At 41.0% G+C, this 19,675-nt stretch overlaps 2 protein-coding genes and 1 long non-coding RNA gene across 3 annotated transcripts; all 3 read right to left on the reverse strand.

The window, feature by feature from the left end:
• Window positions 1-1,644: 1,644 nt before the first annotated feature.
• Window positions 1,645-4,400, reverse strand: LOC115734622. The gene is made up of 2 exons (XM_030665476.2): window positions 3,873-4,400; window positions 1,645-2,106 (listed from the first exon to the last, which is right to left on the reverse strand). Exons 1-2 carry the CDS (start codon window positions 4,314-4,316, stop codon window positions 1,936-1,938), a joined length of 615 nt encoding a protein of 204 aa, XP_030521336.1. The 5' UTR covers window positions 4,317-4,400; the 3' UTR covers window positions 1,645-1,935.
• LOC125316041 lies at window positions 2,403-3,866 on the reverse strand. Its single transcript, XR_007199349.1, has 2 exons — window positions 2,567-3,866; window positions 2,403-2,488 (listed from the first exon to the last, which is right to left on the reverse strand). It is a non-coding gene; the product is annotated as an uncharacterized LOC125316041 (long non-coding RNA).
• Window positions 4,401-9,533: 5,133 nt separating the features above from the next.
• LOC115734823 lies at window positions 9,534-10,820 on the reverse strand. Its single transcript, XM_048282841.1, has one exon. It carries the CDS (start codon window positions 10,387-10,389, stop codon window positions 9,700-9,702), a length of 690 nt encoding a protein of 229 aa, XP_048138798.1. The 5' UTR covers window positions 10,390-10,820; the 3' UTR covers window positions 9,534-9,699.
• Window positions 10,821-19,675: the final 8,855 nt, after the last annotated feature.

The following is a 19,675-nucleotide window of genomic DNA, read 5'->3' on the forward strand; positions in this document are numbered from 1 at the left end:
GTAGCTTTTTTTTTTTTACTTAATTGCATAGATAAGTATAATATTTAAGGATATAATAGAACATGTCGAAAAGTTCGGAGATCGATTATATTTTTCGCTAAAGGTTTAGAACTTGTTGAACCCGTTGAAAGGTGAAAAATTTGATTGCATTTTGTATGTAAGATTTCGATTTTGTGATGTAATTTTTCATGAATTACTATTATTATTATTATTATTATTATTATTATTATTATATACGTCCAACTAAAGCTAGAAAAACTTATGAAATTGAAAAGCAATCACGAATTAGGCGATTCTAACTAAAAAACATAGGAGCGGGGAAAGGACGATTTAAGCACATGATTTTCAATTGGCAGAAGTCACCTGCAACAATTTAATTGAAGAAATTCTCATTAAACCTTAATTGAAGAAAACATAATCATTTTCATTTATAACATCATGTGTAGAGATGGTAAAATGGGTCAAGAACCCATATTTTAAATCATATTTAAGAGTATGGGTCATAAATAGATTGCTTAACAAACTCAAGTGAGTTATAAATTGGTCAGTTAATAACTTAGTGGGTCTTAAATGAATTTTAATCGGGTCATAAATAGATTAGCTAACTGTCTCAAGTGAGTTACAAAAATATTTTCTGACCTTTTTTATTTTCTTTTATTTTTTTCCCCGACAAGTTTGGTGAGGGTCGAGACCCTAGCCGGATCTAGGCAACGGGCCCTTGCCCTTGACTAACGAGGGTCAAGCGGCCCTCGCGTGGACTTTGAATTTTTTTTTTTTAATTATAAAAATTGTCCACAATGTTTTAATATTGAATTTTTTGTAATAATTCACAAGTTTTGCTATTTTTGATTAAATATAGAAATATTTTAGTAGTATGGGTTGGATCGGGTATGGGTTGCAACGTTAAATTTGTATTAAATAAAAATGGATCAAAATGGGTTCAATTGATTAATATAATTCGGACCATATTCAATCCAATCCACATATTTGATACCTCTAATCACGTGTATGTGTTTTTGAGCCTCTTAGGCATAGGTCCTTGGAGAGAGGGAATTGTATTGACCGTAATAAAATTTTGAGACACACACTCAAGTTTTTCCTACTTTCTTCATTCTTTGTTTCAATGGCAAAGTGCTATGCAAAACAACCGATAATAATGACTACGCCGCCATATCGGTGATTTACAGTTAAAATTGGCTGAAATAATTAGATTGAAATTTTGAATAAAGGAAAAATTAAAAATTTTGAAACTGAATAACGTTGAGAAAATCATCAATTGATTAGATATGCTAAAGTGAAAGACGTACGGAAATCATTTTTGGTTTTGTAGAGGACCAAATCATAAAAGTTCATAGTCTCATCTTTCATCGAATTATTTCTCAGTTAATCCATCCCTTCAATCCCCTTCTCAACCTCCTGTTGTTTCGTTCTTCATCCTCAGATCAACATATGTTGACGGGGACAGCGAGGAAATTTTCTATGAATGGACAAGAACGGCGGACCTACATCGGGCATGCTTTGCGCCTAATCTGGCAACCAAAAATCACAATGGGAATTCACCGACCCCAACTGTAAAAAGCTCCCGGATTGGAGTCGTTAGAGCCGCAAATGGAACCGTCGGTTCAAAAGTTCATTACAGGTCTATGGAACAAAAGCTACAACCGTGAAATTCAAACAATTGTACATCAACGGCGATGAAAAGTAACCACTCATGGACAACAGCAATCCGTATGTGCGGTCCTCGGTTTTCAGCTCGAGCTTGAAAAACATTAAAACCACATCATAAAGGAAGTATATAAATTACACTGAGAAGGAACTTACAGTAACTTCCTCTAATTAAATGGAGAAAGAGGTTCCTTCTTTCTGGTTTGTTTCTTCTCTGTCCAAGGCTTATACGACGATCCGTGCAAGATCCATTTAACAATGTGTGCCTATTCATTCCAAGCTGGGGGCCACCTCGGTCGGATTGGACTCGAATACATCCGAGTTAGAGTCGGGTTCTTCCAAGAGATCCCGAGATTGGACCGACTCCTTGTAGACCGGTGTGTCCTTAAAGTCTGTAGCTCCTTCATTGTATGTCACCACAGCGACGCCACAAGCAATCAACTGTGAAAGAAAAAGGATGCGCGAGTTAGACCTCTCGAGCTGCCAAAGTTTCTCTCTCCCCCTTGCAGGAGTGAGCACCTTATACATGGACTGATGGCTTGACCTATGACACATTTACCAAGGCAAAACCAAGGAGTCCAACGCATTCAAAAACTACTTAATCAAAATAAGGCCACAAGAACAGTTCGATTGTAGAAAGGTACAAGCAAATGTAAGATAAGGTTGGTTAGCAATATGCAAACGAAAGCATTCCATTTTTGGCGGAATTCTACGTCTTTTTCCTTTTAATTTTGTTGTGCTGCTTGCTGATTGGATTTGACCTTCAGGGTTTATCAAGTCAGCACAGCCGCCAAATACAGGCACGGCTTGCAATTGATCTACCCTCTTCTTTGGTAACTCACGACTACCAAATGTAAACAAACTTGCTGCCAAATACAGGCACGGCTTGCAATTGATCTACCCTCTTCTTCGGTAACTCACGAATACCAAATGTAAACAAACTTCTCCAAATTTTGTGAATGTCAGAAATCCAAACCCAGGTTCAGAACACATTGGTAATTAGCCAGCACTCATCGACAGTCCAAGAAGAACTGTTTGATTTACATGTCTCAATCAATCAACTTATTCAATACTCAGAAATCTATTCAAGGTAATTTCACTGATCAGCATTACAAAAAAGATGGAAATTGGACTCTAAAAGTTTTAACACCGAGGCCAAACTCAAAAGAAAAAAATCACGGCAAACACCAACTTAGTTCGGATGCCGCAATAGAATGCAAGCACTGAAACCATTGTTGTATCAGGGCTATGCTAAGGGAACTGGGAAGCAAAACAACAGATGCACGGACAGAAACTATCACGGAAATTCCATTTGAAAGCGTATAGCTTAAAGCTTATAGGAAACGGTGAAACACCGTAGCTCTCATGCCCTCTTAAATTTTCATGGTATGAAAACTTAAAATAGAAGTAATTGCTTCTCGCGTCTTACCCGTCAAACATCACCCAATGCGGTCACTTGTGTATGCCCGGATAAGAGTTCGTTTTGACCTCTGTCACTCTACCACCCTAAAAAGTTTATGGTCTGCAGGAGGCTGAGGTTCTAATTTAGACATGAAGACTTTCAGGCCTATGGAGGTCTGCCGAAAAAGAACACAAGCTCCTAAGGTGACAATTTCAGAGCAAGTCTTCGGCTCCTAACCATCAGCAAAGATTTCTAGGGGGAAAGGGGCATTTTCCAGAGATTAAAAGCCCCTCTGCAAAGAGCACTTACACTGAGTTATCGGGTTGTCGTATGCGAGTTAATCAACTTTCAAGGTCGTTAACTACTACAATAGACGGTTTAAGGGCATAATCTCAAACAATTACACAGGATCGGAGACACGATAAACCCACTAAACCATAAGAAGATTCCATATTAGTCCAAATTAATTATCAGGACTGAGGTCATGGGTGAAGTATCTAGAGCCTTTGCAATCAACTGTGAGCAACATGAAGTGCTCGGAATAAGAGATGGCCTCCATGAAAAACCATGACTCCTCAGAACTGAATCTTCCCCCCAAAAACTTCATCCATTCAACCGCTTCCGTATGGGTTTTGTTATGGTCTTGATAAAAGATTACGTCTTCACAAAATCAGTTCTATAACTTCTGGACTAGATTGAGCTTCAGCATATGCAACCAACAGATACCAACAACGCACAAAACGCATCAACCTGAACCCAGAACAGAGTTCCACACGGGCAAAGAAGGAGCATTCGAGATTCTCACCGCGAAACCGATGCCGAAAGCCCACAGATACTGCACGAAGAACCCAAGAGCGTCCCACTGACTGCCCTCCCAGAAATCAGGCTTGTCCCCAGGAAGCTCCGGCAGGAAATACCCGTCGTCGCCAGCGACGCCGGAGCTCTCCATGGCGCTGCTCTCGGGCCCCACCCTCTCGATTTGGGCAGTCCCTTGGCCTTGGCCGTAATCTTCAACGTCCTCCTGGTCCTTGGTGGTGGTGGTGGTGGGGGTCCTCCGGTTCTTGCTGTCGAATTTGCCGGTTCTCGAGGAAAGCTTCTTGGCTGAGGCTATGTGGAGCGCTCTTCTGGGTGAAAGGGGGAAGAGGAGGTGGCGAATTGGTACGGTGGAGGTGGTGGTTCCGGTGGGGGTGATGCGGAAGATCCTGCCACCTCCGCCACCGCCACCGCCGTGAACTGTAGTCAGAGCCATGAGCGAGTGGCCGAGAGTGCGTGCACTGGGGAACGTGAGCGGGTGGATAAGAAACGTTTGTCAAGTCGAAAGAAGTTTCGAACAAAGAATTGAGAAATAATAAGGAGAGTGATCTGGTCGCGAGAGTAATTAATTATTAAATTACGCCATTATTTAACAGATAAATTTTTAATTTTCCTAATAAAAAGTTCATGTTGATTTTTCGAAAATCACAAATTTGAGTAATGTTGTGAAGAAAGAAAAATCGACTTGTATTTTGAAATTAGATACTTGCGACTTTTGGATTGAATAATTATTGCGAAAACTCAATTTCACGGTTAGCAGATCGAAGACTCTTGTAGAAATGTTCGGAAAAACTCAATTTCCACGGCTAACAGATCGAAAACCCTTGTAGAAACTTCCAAGACTTGTAGCTGATCGCATCTCCTATCCTTTAACCTACTAAAAGAACAAACCGATCATATAACATGAAAATAGTGCCTAGAAGATGTTTTTTTTTTCAGATGAAATGCATTTAATTTTATACTTCATCCTTCGAAAAAGAAAGCCTTCTTCCCATTCATCTCGAAGAAAGTCCAAATCTGACGGATGTTATATACGCAACAAGAAATGACACTTTTGTGAAGCCTGTCCTCAAGCAAAGTGTCAAGGCAGTTACATAAGTGACCTCGTCCACCATGAAAGCTTAAAATATATTTACACTTCATACATCTATAAAGAAGCATCACATCACTTGTTTTTTATATACTAACGTGATAAGGCAGTATCGTAAATTTAGAGATATTCTTGATTGCAATTTCATGGATATGGGTAATGGCTTTTAAAAGAAAGCGATGACCTAAAATTTAATAGATTTATAAATTTAATTTAAGTATGCGTGCCACTATCATGCGACTAATATATATGAGGCATTCTCATGTAAGAGAGGCAATCAAAAGGGGCCGAATCGTGATCAAATAGAGACCGCTTGGGTAGTTTTTTTTTTTTTTTGCTGAAATGTTGCTCGATATTCATAGAAATTCAAGAGTTCTAAAAAAAAAAAGTCTAATAAAGGAGCATCCAAACATAAAAAAGTCCCAAAGAGATTGACAAAGGCTAGCGACCCAAAAAGATGAAAGGCTATTCGGACAATGGGATTTTCAACCCAATTCACCACTTTGTTTGTTGATCCATAACGGTAGGCAAGAGAGATGGACTTGAAGCGACGGTCCATACTGATACAGGCCTCATCAATCGGCGACTCCTACTCCTATTGCACGTGCATCTTTACCAGCAGTTCTTTCACGATCTCAACATAATCAGTTTATAACTCTCTCTCTCTCTCTCTCTCTCTCCACTAGATTGGAACAGCTTCAGGGCTTCGATTAGCGCCAAGAGTTTCGTTTGAATCGGCGACGGTACTTTCATAACAAATCCTTCCAGCATAACTCCTCTATTATCTTGAAGGACTGCCGAGATCACACTTTATGAGCGTATATGTTATGATCTTTATTAACATCTGTCCGTTTTCAATTGTAAGAGGTTTATGTGTCAATCGTCTCCCGACAATCCACCAAGAAAAATGCATGTCAACTTTTGACTTCTTTGTGCTGTTCCTCTTTGTGGTCACTAATAGAATCATGGGAGGGCCAATCCGGATCCTAAATCCGGGGACGGAATTTTGCGTGGCTGTTTAATTCTGCGAGCTGGGCTAGAGTTGAAAAGGTGGTTCATGAGTTTAGCATTAACAAATTTCATGAGAATTCATCACTCATTTTTCATATATGGCGTGCATTTGAGAGAGCATTTGCATAAAATCTTTGCATAAATGGGAAAGAACTTTAGAATGCAAAGAGTAATTGGTAAATCTGTCGCGCAAACTTGTAAAGGACTTAGCTTTAAAACAAGAAAGAACGAAAGTGGAAGCACAAATCCGGCACTTCAATGAAGCCTGAAAACTCTGCAGCTCAAACAAAGCCGGGGCGATGGCCCATCGCGCCACCCCGGGCAATGACAACCGAGGTCGCACGGCACCAAGCAAGGCGACGCCGAGGTTGGGTGACCTCAGGCAACCCAAGTCTAGCCCTTCAATGGTCGACCCAACCCTAGGTGAGGCTCACCTAGTTTGTTCAACTTTGGCACAAGGGTCTTTAAATGCTCAAAGTTCTTCGGCAAATGTTGAACCAAACACGCTCAAAGTCCCATAGAGGACATCGAGTGGGCCAATATAATTTGCCTAAATAAAAAGCGAACGGAGGCAGTAAACTTAATGTTTTTCATGATGTCCCTGTAAAAGTTTTTCTAATGTGGGTTTACATTAATTAAAATTGATATTTACCGTTTAACGGGTTGGTCTAATAAAGTAAGACATAAGAATTCTTAATCCGTTTAATATGGGCTGGCCAGTGTGAGTTGAGTTAGGCTCGACCCGTAATGAGAGGGCCTACAGTCGGAAACACTATAAATAGGCTCAAGTCCCTCCTCTAGTTCTCTAACGCAGAAACCGGAACGTACTTTTTCGTTCTACGGTACTTGTCTCATTTGGCTAGCTTCTTGAGAGGAAATAAAGGAGAAGCGCTTGGGTTCCGGAAATCATCGCCATTCCGCATTGAGTTTCAACAGATTCTAAACAAGACGCACGACATTCCTCTCTTCTATCATTTAGTGCTTCCGATTCCAATTATGGCGATCATTGGGCCTGCCACATTCGTGGCTAACAGTCCCCTCATACAAGTTACACAAGTTTTGTAATTTGATTGCAATGGAGTCTTACACTCCCATACAACTGACTTGCAAGCAACCTTTGGGAATCGGATGTTGTAACTGACCTTTCTAATTCGCCTGGCTATTATACAATTCGAAATTTGGCAATACCGTCCGCACAACACCTTCGCGAGATAAGATGCAGATGCTGTGGAATCGACACCTCGACCGGAGAACGGGCTTCTGTACGACGGGTTTCTGGAGCCGATCCGAAGTCCTTAACACTTCGATCCGGGCTCAACCGGATACGACGATACCCGACTTGTACGCAACGCTTCTGAAGCTCGAGCTCGACCCTACTAAACTTTCGATAAGCCCGAGGGTTGTCTAATAGATTTCGGCCCGAGCCCCAAGTTAAGCTCATCACCAGATGCCTCCATACAAAAACATGGCCCGATTTGCCCAAGAGCGACTTTGATCTCTTGCTGATTTAGCACCGGAATGAACCGAATTTCTGTTGTTGCTGTTGTTGTTGTTGTTGTTGTTGTTGTTGTTGTGTGTGTTAATACCTCATAAAACACTAATTGAAAGTCCGCAACATGAATTTTCCGCGTCTAGGATATTTAACTAACCTTTTTTTCTGATAAATAGTCAAATATGATTTTTTTTTCTTGTTTTAGAATACGACCCGACATTTAAAAAGTCGCCGTCTAATTTTTCTTAAGGTCTTTCATCTATGGTTCCAATGGGATGGATAGATTTGTTTCTTGAAATAAAAACCCAATGCCCTCCTCACAGTTCTTTTCCCCTTCCGGTTACTCAATTCATGAAAAATGAAACATGTGATTTTCATTTGCTAAGGAAATCGAAATAAAATAAGGATAACGACACAAATGGCTCCTGAGCTTTGATCTAATGTGTTGAACTTTTATTTTGACCAAGATGGTCGATGAACTTTTATAATATGTTCAACTTAGTCTTTGAATTATAGAAAGATGTTCAATATAGTCATTCTATTAATTTAAGTTCAAAGACGACTTGAAGCATTTTCTCATAACTCAAGGACCAAGCTGAATATGTTCTAAAAATTTGGGGAACAAATTGAAAGTTCAAGGATCACATTGCACATTGAGCTAAAGTCATAGATTATATTGATTAAATTAAAAATTTATGGATCACTCTGCACACTAAGATAAAGTTTATGGATTGTTGGTGTCATTTTTTCAACAAAATGAGCTCACAATGATATTATCGATTGCCGAAACGACACGAAAATGCGTATCTGCGCTGCGTTTCTTTCGGCCTTCTCTCCTAAACTTTTAAATCATTCAACATGATTCCTCAATTTTAAACACTTTTCATGTTTAGTGATAGCTCAAAGATCACGTTAAACATTGAATTAAAGTTTAGAAATCATATTAAACAAATTATATATATAAGGACAACGTTGTAGGGGTAATAGGTTTCAGGATGGCTAGGTTCCAAATCCGAAACCTGAAATCTACCCTATGAGAATCGATTCACTGTTTTTGGAATATGAAATATATATTATGTTTGCCCTGAAACCGATCCTAGAACCTATCTTGTTTTTTCGATCCGATTTCAGGATCAACTTGAGAATCTTGTTCTTTTGTTCATTTTTGCGATTTCACTTTTTTTTTTACAAAATAAAACAAGAAACAAAACGATTCAAATTAAGAAAAATGGAAGATGGCAAGCGAACAAAGGCAAGTCAAGAACGAGTAAGCAAGGAGGAGAGAGAGAGGGGGGGGGTTTGAAGAGAACAGAGAAAGGAAAAAAAAAAAAGTCCAGAGGAAAATAGGATTTTTAGGCTTCATGAAACTGGTTCCAAATTCGATTGAATTAATTCAGTTCTCGGAATCGGGAATCTGTACTTCTCGAAATTTCAAAATCTCCCACGAATCCTAACCTCGTAGTACCCGAGATAAAAGTTCGGTGGTCTGAGTTTCGAATTTCATCGTGGGAATCCGAGTGTGCGGTGGGAAATCTAGAACTCGGACGGACAAGTTCGAAGAGAAAGTAACTCCTTCGTAAACAATTCCAGACCTTCGTTGGTATTTCAAGAGTAGAGGCGAAATGGTGAGGATGAATCTTCGGTATTTCCGCCATTGACAGTTGTCTTCGACCGGACAACGCAACGGTTGCATTCATGCCCAATTCACGTGATGGCGGATGATTCAAGGTCCAAAACCGGGGGGAGGCGCGCCTCGCCTGCGAAAAAGCTTCGAGATTCCGCCCGTAGGGCATCGCTTTTGTCACGTGTCACGTCACGTGATCGGACAAATGCTCAATTACGCATCTGCCCTGACGTTCGCCTCTTAATTTCATGTTCTCTAATTCTTTTTTTCTCGAATTCTTAGGTCCCAATTTCCAGACTAGACTGCACTGCTCTGCTCCGACTGCCGTTTTAGGTAAATACCGACTCATTTTAGTTTCCATCGGAAAATTGATAACAATAAAAAATAATAATCAGTTTCCGCAGGGCCGATTAGGTTCTATGTCCGTTCATCCACCTTCACGGGAACACTGAATCATGATTTTCTTCTTTTTGTGGGGACATGTACAACCTATGAAATATCAACACCGTATGCGTTGTCGGAAACGTTCCGGCGCCCATAAAACGCCCGCCGACCCGAAACGCCCCCCGGGGGAATTTTTTTCAAAAAAAAAAAAGGACCGGTCAAATCGCCGGCAAAGACTCCGGCCGCCACAACATCTCCGGCCCCTCGTCCGGTTCACAACTACCTTCCGGGAAATCGAACAACCCGCCTAACGTCACGAACTCGTTGCCCGTTGCATGGCTATTATTGCCGTTGCTAGTAGCCTCGGGCACAAACTCGAATGAGTCGTAGCCCGACATGTCGTTCTCAAAGGCCATCGTCTCGCCGAACCCGAGGCCCGCCGGCGTCGGTAACTCGCCGTCGGCGACCTTTCCGTCGTCTTCGGCGGAGGAGACGAAGCTCGGAGGGAGGCCGAGCTCGTCGTCGGAAGCTTCCAGCAGGTAACCGAGCTCCGACCGGGTCTCGGCCGCCTCGAAGCTCAGATCTAGAGCCGAAGGCGCCGGAGGGACGAGTATCTCCTCCTCGAAGCTTCTGATGACGGAATCGAGGCCTTGGATCGCTGGATCCCGGTCCGTGACGCCCTCCGGGTCGTCGAGTATGTCAAGCAGGTCGTACTGTATCCGCTTCGCCTCCGGCGAGCACAGATCCGAGTTGGCCGAGTCGAGATTCGGGTCGGGGACGGCTCGGGCCCGCTTCGACTCGGGAGAGCCGAGATCCGAACCGGCCGAGTCGACCCGAGTGAGGTTCGACTCGGGCGAGTCGACGGCGGAGTCATCCCGCGCTCGCTTCTTGTCCTCCTTCTCTTCCATTATCGCGGGGAGGCAGAGAAACAGGCGAGAGAAACGTCCTCAGTTTCAAAGGAACACAGTCGCGAGGCGAATGAAGGTCAACCCGCGCGCGGAGAGAGAGAGAGTGGGGGGTAGAGAGGATGACGTATAGGTCGAAGTGGGATGGTTGAGGAAAAGTTCGGTTATATAGTGGGTGGATCAATTTTCCCGAGAAAATGAAAAGGAAAATCGAGCAAGAAAGGTAGTTTGCTAAGTGGGGAGGAGAGAGAGAGAGAGAGAGAGAGATTTGGCTTGGGAGATAGAGAGAGAGAAAGTCGTAGGTGTCCGTGGTAATGGGGGCAAAGTGGGGCGACTGGATTTATAGTTTCGAGGGGGTGGGGAGAGAGAGATAGAAGAGTAGAAGATCTGTAGAGAGAGAAAAGGGTTAGGTGTGGGCAGGGAGGGGGAAAGTGGGTTTGGAGGGTTTATATAGGAGTGGCCGATTATCGTCGGCGATGATGCCCCTCCGTCTTGAAAACGAAGAAGACGATGGGGTTGTGAGACACGCGCCCCGAGCGCGTAGAAAAGGCAACCCCCCTTGTCACGTACAACGTACCCCTCTCTCTCTCTCTCTCCGAGAAAAATATTATTCATTTTTTCTTTCTTTTTATTTGCCACTTTTTCCTTTATTTCCTTTTTCTATTCTGGGCAGATTAAACTACATTTCAGTTCCGCCTTTGAAGTCCGGCGTGGGCCCCACTTGAAACAACCCTCTCGCCCCCCCACTGCGCGCGCGGGGGGCGGGTCAATTTCGATTCCTGTGGTCAGCTCCATCGGCTTCGGCGGAGCGATATTAACGCTTGTGTTTTTGGCACGCGACCGCCGACAGGGTGTGTCCTTGTTTGTAAGGATTCTCGGACGACGGATTCGGATCTTCTCGTGAATTTTCATCGTTTTGAGTACGCAGCCATTAACTTTTCTTCTTCTTCTTCTTCTTCTTCTTCTTCTTTGGGAGTTTTTACGGCATTTATTTATAAAATGAATAATGACGTGTTCCGAGAGTGTTTTTTCTCAGCGAAGAATGTTTCTTCGCCGGCTTTGGCAAACAAGTCATTATCGTGAGGTTCGGTGAAGTATTAGCCGCAAAACGAGTCGGGCTTATCGTTTTATCCGGGGTGGGTGGGGGCGAGCGAAATCCCTCCTCCTTGATTGACCAGATAAGCATGACACGTGGCTTCGCGGGGGGCATTCTCAATGTGGAAAACCGCAACGCAGCCGTAGTTTTTTTAATCTGCGCATTATTGGGGAGTGCCCATGCCATTCTAGATTTAGCCTTTCGGAAATTTGGAGAAGAAGATTATGCAACGACAGCATGGATGGATAGGGATAATTGTCCCAAAAAAATTGACAGCTAATTCAATCATAAATATTTTAATAATTTATTTATCTAATTCTAAATGTTTCAATTATATCAATTTAATCATGAATCTTTTGAAATTTTATCTAACTTAGTCCTTACTTTTGAAAGTATTTTTTCCGTTGATGAAAAGTGTTTTCTTTGACTCTTTTAATTTCCACTGATGGAATAAAAATAGAAGGAAAAATATTAAAATATTATTAACAGCTTTCAAAGCGTTTCTTCGTCGTTAACAAGGAGGCCATCAAACTCCCTCCTCTCGCTTGACTTGCGAAGAACCATTTGCTTCACACAGATGGAGCCTGATTTCGTTGAACTGAAAAATCCAATCGGCACTAGCCAAATTCACTAGAGCCAAAAGGTCGCTCCGGCTTTGAGCTTGCCGCCGTTGCCGCCCCATCCCCGATTAAGTGGCGGGGAGCGTAACCAATGGTCATGACAGGGGAATCGGTGGCGGCGATGGCCACGGTAGGGCAGCGGGTCGAGAAAATAAGGTGTATTTAATAATATTCTCCCCAAACACAAAACAAGCTCAACGCAATCTTCCCTCTCGAATTTTTCATGCATGCAGGGAGGGGGAGAAATAATGACGGGGGAACGCGATAAATTGAAAAAAAAAAAAAATCGATTTACGATCATGTTGTCTCGTGAACAATTTATAGATCTCGAATATCGAAACATTTAGTTGGACCACTTAAAGCGTACTTTACACTTTCCATTACTGTATTATTCATTCCTCCAAATTTTGCAACCTTTTGCAGATCTCCGGGTACAGACAGCTTTCTCATCGTCCAACGCAGATCGCGACCGGATCAATATACTTTGCTTGAGTCGGGTCGTGAAGGCATGTCCCCGACCCGATAAATGCAACGATTTTTTTTTTTTTTTTGGAAATCATAATAAATGCAACGATTAAGTCGGCGGTTTTGTGCATGATTTTTAATTATGCGATACGAGTTTGCTTCGTGATTTCATTAACTTAATTCGAACTTTTCTAGCATAAGCTCAGATTGTAAACAGCAATCACCCGATATTTAGGAAAAATTTCGTTAAAGGGTTTGAAGTGCTTTTTAAATAAAGGCTCGTACTGGACTTTATTTCAACCAAGGACCTGAGATGTCCTTTTTTTTTTAAAGAAGGACCTGAGTATGGGTATTTTAGTCATTTCCTTTTTGTTTACTTTTTTCCTTTTCTCTTTTTTTTCTTTTCTTTTTTTTCCTTTTTCCTTTTTATTTTCTGCCCTAGCTCCCCAGTCGACACCACCGGCGAGGGCGCTGGTGAGGACAGCCCTTGGCTCGCTCGGGCAAGGTCGAGGCCAGCGAGGGCGAGCTCCGCTTCGACGCCTTCTCCATCGCGACGCTCGCCTTCACGGCAAGGGCTGCCATGTCCGAGGCCGTCAGGCGGTGCTGGAGCTTCGACTTGGGGAGCACGAAGTAGATCTGATTCTGCACGAGCTTGTCCTCGTTGGCTAGGGCCGGGATGAACTCCTCGCAATACAGCTAGTCGGAGTTGCAGATGAAGCCCGATGAAGAAGAAGACGAGGACGAGGCGCCTGTGTGGCTTTTTTTTTTTCCTTTTTTTTTAATTTTTTAAAAGTCAGAAAAAAGAAAAAAATAAAGAAAAATGAACAAAATATGAAATATGAAATAACGAAAATGCCATTCAGACCAGACCCTTTTTTGAAACACTATGTCTATTTCATGCTTTTAATTGAAACATATTATATCATTTCGAGCCCTTATTTAAAATAAGGTCTACTTAAGGTCCTTCATTTGAGAAAACAAGAAGGCTTCGTGACTTTTCTTGGATTTTTCCCTGATATTTATTTCACATGTTTCACGGCAGATAAAGTCGAGTGCTACGTTATTTATTGAAAGAACAAGTATTTTAAAAGTCTTAAAACTTATCATGAAAGTATAATTAATTGCTAAAATATTCACAAAGTGTAATTAAATCCTAAAACTTATCTGAAAGTGCAGTCTAGTTCTAAAGCTTTCAAAAAATATAATTGAGTCCTAAAACACGTCAAATTAATGAAATCTATTCTTTACATTGATTATATTTTTTCAAAAGTTGTTAGGAGAAGTTTTAGGACTTGATTAAATTTTGACAATAAATTTTAAGGTTTAATTATATTTTTTGAAAATTTTAAGACTCAATTACACTTACGTAACGAGTTTTAGGACTTTCAGAGTACTTGTTCTTCTGATGAAAAAGTATACTATAAATCATTCTCGTAAAATTTTTTGTGAAGCACGATTGTTGGCGGGTCCCGATTAATTCATCCCACAAAAAGTGGGGCCCAAAGAGGATGCTGGTACCACCCCTTCAATCTCGATCGACGAAAAATGCCTCGACCCCGTTCCAGACGCTTCAGAGGAAAATAATTAAGTCCTCAAAAAGCGGTTGCTCAATTGATTGAATCTTGGCCCCTTACGTGATCGCCGTTTCCGCCGTTCGTTTGCCCCCCTGGTCAAGCCTTGTACCAACCGACGATCGAGATTGCACTGGACAAATCCCAATCACGAGAGCCGGGAAACAGAAGAAACGAGTTTGTTTCTTCCTTGATTATTACGCACAAGTGGGCTGGGTCCGGGATCTGAAGCCACGTGCCACGCGACAGCAACAGGGCGAGCCGCATCTCCCCGAAGCCGAGCCGCGAGCTGAAATCGGCGCCGCTGCATGGGGGGAAGAGCGCGGCTTCACCAGTTCCGAGAAAGCGAGGCTCTTTTGCTTTAACCAGGGTCAGGTCAGTGATGACCATGCACGGAGCCACGTCACTTGCTGGCCGCAGCACGTGTCGCTGTCTGTCTCCACGCGAGCCGCTTCTGCCGAACCGGTCCACGGTACCGACTCTTTGCAGATCGTGCCGCGCATTAACTCTGACGTGGTTCTCGCTAACCAGTGTTAAACGTGTTTATGGAAAACTAACACTAGCTTTGGCGTAGCGCGTGCGTGGACTTGGTTAGGTTACTGATAAAGAAAAGTGTCAGTAACCCAAGATCAATAATTTTTAAATCATCAAAAATTACAAACTAATACACATGACAAATTGGCCCAAATTAAATTTTAGTCCGATATACTCGTGACGTATTTATCATTCGTTAGCTTCGTCAAATTTTTTCTATAATATTATTGAATTAGATGACATATGTTAATAATTTGGTAGATGTGGCAAGTCGACGTGGAAATTCTTCTCTCTCTTTCTTCACGAAGAGGTCGACGATGATGGAAGGGAGTGCTCGACGATGAGGAAAACAAAGAAGAATCAGACTACTCCGGGGGGCAAAGAGAGAGAATTAAGTCCTACTTTTCAAAGGAGCGCCAATTGAAGAAACAAAGACGGAGATTAATTTTTACGTTGATTGAGTTATCATCGTCACAAACTTAAAGTAATTTCACTAAAATTTGATGGAAACTAATAAAGAATAAATATGTCTATCGATTTAGAGTTTTGGTGATCCAAAAATTAATTTTGATAACTTTTTATTATTTTTTACGACAAAAATTAATTTGAAACAAACGTGACACAAAATTCTCAAATGATTTGTTCAATCTCAAGAAAGGGTTTGCTCCTGAACAAGGCTCGCACCGAATCAAAGCAAGGGAGTTCAATTTCCCACTTTTTCAGAGGGTTAGGAATAAGAACGCGTGAGCGAGATAGTAGGGTTTCGTAATTTGCACATGGTATTTAGCGCAAATAGTGAGATTGGTTAAATAGAATAGAATAACATATGAAAAAAAAGAAAAAAAAAAAAAGGTTGGCACCGCTCGAGGACCGGTTCTGCCGGTAACAAGTTTTCACGAAGAGGCTGAGATTTGATCCGAGCGGGACACGTGGGAGGGGAGATGGCACGGAGGTCGTAGGCCTCGGCCTCGTGCAGGTGTTGTGTTTTCGTGATCGTTGGCGTTGTCAGTCGGGTAAGTGAAAATCATCATGGACATGAACAATGCCCTCCTTTTTTTTAAAATTTTTTTTTCTTTTCGCCTTTTTCTTTTTTATTTTTTTCGTCGAATTCTTTTTGTCGTGAGACTTCTTCTCTTTTTTTTTTTTCTTTTTTTTTTGGTTCGGTCGAATTGTCGTGAGATTCACGACGTGGGCAGGTTGAAGATGTTTTTTTGGACATCGGGGGTCAGATATTCCGCTCGAAATTACGAGACTAGCCCTATGTGGGGGGACCCTGATGGTGATGGATTAATAGGGGTCCCACAGGCAAAAGCAGTAGATATTATTGTACAGGAAATCGAGACAGCGAGGGTGACGTGTCAGTGTCGCTAGCAATTAGCTCTTCTTGGAAAATTCCTTGACTGGGTCCCCCGGTATTTATTAATATTTGTTTTTTTTTCTTTTTATATGTGATCCAGGTTTTTCCGAACGTACTCGCTGTTCGAGATTTTTATGGGACGCTCGGTCAGATCCATACGAAATTGTGACTGGTCTCGTCCACGTGAATTTCGGTTTTTTTTTTTTTTTCCGTTTCAAAATAGCATTCCATTCACTTCCTCAGTCAAAATATAAGAAAAGAACATCTCAATTCAAAAAGCATAATTTCAAACCAAGACAAATACTAAACAATTTCAAAACAAAGCAAGCAAAAATCATCAGAACAAGATTATAAGTTACACGCTCAAAGAACACACACCTAGGACTTCTTCAAATTAAAATCGACGGCCGATCATCGAATCCGTCTTGAGTAATGAGCACACACCAAGAACTACGTCTGATGCTACGGCTTTGCCTTTTAACGGTACCAACACCATCACCGAACAGAGTATAAAAGTTGAACGAGCATAGATCCGACGCTTGTGAGAACCAAACTTTCACGAAACCCTTCCGATCTCATTCAAAATTGAACTTGTTCATCATTGAAACTCGAGGAAAGGGATGCCCCGAAAACATATTCATTAAAAAAACCCCAAATCTAAATTAGATTGGGATGAAAATCTTTCTGAGGTCTAGATAAATGGAAAGAAAAAAAGCTCCCAAATGAAAGAAAAACAAGAAAATGAAAACAAACAAAGAATAAGGGGAGGGAGGGAGAGAGGGGACAGGACCCCTCTATATTCCTCGAGAACAAAGCTTCGGAGAAAAAAAGAGAAGGAGGCGGCGGCTGTTGGGAGAAAAAAAAAACCCTAGGGAAGAATTCTTTGTGAATTTCGGTTTTATTCATTGAAATCTAATGAATTTTCTCTATTCGTTGCTTCACCAAGTGACCCTCGCACATTAGCCTAATACCTTAAAAAAACCTGTAACTTTAACTCTTATCTCAATTTTTTGGTTTGGGCTGAAGGAAAAAAAAAAATTCAAAATAACAACAATTTCCGTTTTTATTTATTTCCTAGATCCGAACGAGAGTGTCTTACAAAAAACCACTAACGTTAGGTGCAGTCTCGATTATGCCTTAAACTTTTTTTATCCCATAAAAAATCTCGAATTTTAGGTCTAATCTTAATTTTACCCTAAGCTATTTTGTCTCGTAAAAGACCCTCAACTTTAGGTCAAGTACCGGTTGGACCATAAACTCTTTTCTTGTCTCATAACAAATCTCAGCTTTAGGTCCAGTTTCAATTTTACTCTAATTTTTTTTGTCTCATAAAATATCACAAACTTCTACTTGAGTCCTAAATCTGTCTCCACTAACTCTCCGTTAAAATCGTCCTTAATGATTTTGCGATTAGTCTTCGATCTCTTGTGCTCGGGAATGTTTCATCTCTCGCAGTCGGAGAGCTCGCACTCAAGTTGTTTAAATAGCTCGTGCTTGAGGGTTTTTTGTTTCTCGGTTGCCGATAAGAAATTTTGGAGGGATGGTTAATGATGGCAAATTTGTGACTCGAGTAAAGTTTTTTATTTTTACGAGACTGTAAAAACTTTGGGTGAAATTGGAACTAAACGGCAAAATTGTGACGAGACCTAAAGTTATGGGTTTTCATAAGACACAAAAAAAGTTTAGGATATAATTGAGATTATAGATTTTTTATGAGATAAAATGTAGAATTGAGACGAGCTGAAGTTGGAGATTTTTTAGGGTATTAGGCCCCTCAGACATTCTTTGATGAGATTATTACGAGAACGAATGGGTATTTTCTATTTTTGTATTTTGAATAAGACTCGCTTAATTAATTACGGATCGGTCAATATCGCCAATTTATCAACTTAGTGATAATGAATTACTAGGTCAATGAATCTCGTTTCTTTAACCAATAAACACAGAGGTCGATATCATTTGGCCGGCGATGACTAATCTCGGTTTTCACTTGGGTCTTCCCCATATAAATACGAGTTATCTTCTCACTTTTATCGCTTTAGTTTTTTAATTGAAAATACAGTGGAAACCCGTGCTTATCCTTTCGTCTACTCGCAATTTCATCACCAATGCGCGCGCACAGACACGTAAACTATAAATTATCTTTCAATCCGAAAAGCAAAGATCCCGTTGACGAGTTAATTGTTAGGAATCGCGCATCAATTTTAGAAAAATAATCCAAGCAAATAATCTATACCTACATGATGTAATGATAAAAGAACGGAATCAGAACAACACCACCAGATAATTTGTTATCGAAGTTCACCTAAATTTGGGCTACGACTCTATGCAGTCTTCGATTCAATTAGATTTTGAAGAAAGTAAAAATACAATTAATGATCTTCTCACAAGATCGAGGCTAACACTCATAAAGCTACCATGCCTCTTTTTTTCTCTATTCGATACTTTGCGTTGTACTACTCTGCACTTCTTTTTCCCTCTATATAATGGCTACTACTTGTACATCGCTCGTTTATGAGGTATAACTTTTAATCTAACAGCAAAAAGAAGAAGAGAAAAGACAAGAAGAAAGTCCCTAAGCATAATTTGGTTTCACCCGCCAACATCAATTGCTTTGACAACACGCATATGGTAAGAATTATCGGCAATAAAAGAGTTTTCCTAAACGCCAATTATACGAAGAATTTTGAAAATAATGAGATGTCCTATCAAGTCACGAGATTTTCTTTATTTTTTTTTTTTTTGGGGGATAAAGGGGAATGATTATGGCTTGCTTCCATTACCTTAAAAAGTGGTTGTAATTAGTAGTGCGAAATCTCTGTAGGTGCATCCTCTAACTTCAAGACCAATTAATGAAAGAGAACCGGCTTAACTAGGAATCTGTCGTGTGGCGGTTGGATTTAGGGTTTAGTGGCAAAGGATTGCCTCAGAGGAGCCCACGGTAATAATAATAATAATAATAATAATAATAATAAGATTATTCCTTTCTTGAATTTATTCAGATAAATCTTGAGAAAGCTATGGACGAATTATTCTTGCGGGCTTCACCACAATCGCTTGATCCACGCCATGTGCTTAGCTTCTTATAATTGATTGGGTCCCAGTCTTCATTCCTCGAATAAGCTACCGTGAACCAACCCACTTTCCTCAAAAGAAATTCGATCTAATTTCGAAATGAATCGAAGGAAAAAAAAAGCGATTTTTATGAAATTACGTATTCGTTTTTTTCTCATATTAAACAGAAAAAAAAAATGGATAAGTTGTCGTTTTGGAGTTTTTACATAAGATGCGTTCGATTCGCTTATAATCTCTGCAAATCCCTCTCTATCCATTGTCAATCTTCGCGCTTAAGCTGGGTCAAAATCTCCGCCTGTGCACATGGATCACCTAACGTTTTAAAATTCAAAACCATGACCATGCGTGCAAAGATAACTTGCCGCGGTAGGTAACATGTTTCGATTGAACTTGGGGCCAAGAAAAGACAGAGAAAAAATCGCATATATCCGTTGTCTTTATGACAGCTGTCTAAACACTACAATCTCCCGAGGCATTGGCCAAGTATCACAGACCGATGGATTCTTAGACGGGGAATAGCCCGAGCGGCACCTAGTAAGTCGAGAACACCGGGCCAATCTTTCTTATAAAC

This window comes from Rhodamnia argentea, chromosome 7 (assembly GCF_020921035.1).
Source record: "Rhodamnia argentea isolate NSW1041297 chromosome 7, ASM2092103v1, whole genome shotgun sequence".
Taxonomy (NCBI): Eukaryota; Viridiplantae; Streptophyta; class Magnoliopsida; order Myrtales; family Myrtaceae; genus Rhodamnia; species Rhodamnia argentea.

What these genes read in the sequence shown, in the direction of transcription:
- LOC115734622 (XM_030665476.2), bottom strand. Translation starts at nt 4,316, where the DNA reads ATGGCTCTGACTACAGTTCACGGCGGTGGCGGTGGCGGAGGTGGCAGG. An exon ending in CTTTCGGCATCGGTTTCGCG is followed by an intron (nt 2,107 to 3,872) that starts GTGAGAATCTCG and finishes TTTCTTTCACAG; the next exon opens with TTGATTGCTTGTGGCGTCGC.
- LOC115734823 (XM_048282841.1), bottom strand. Translation starts at nt 10,389, where the DNA reads ATGGAAGAGAAGGAGGACAAGAAGCGAGCGCGGGATGACTCCGCCGTC.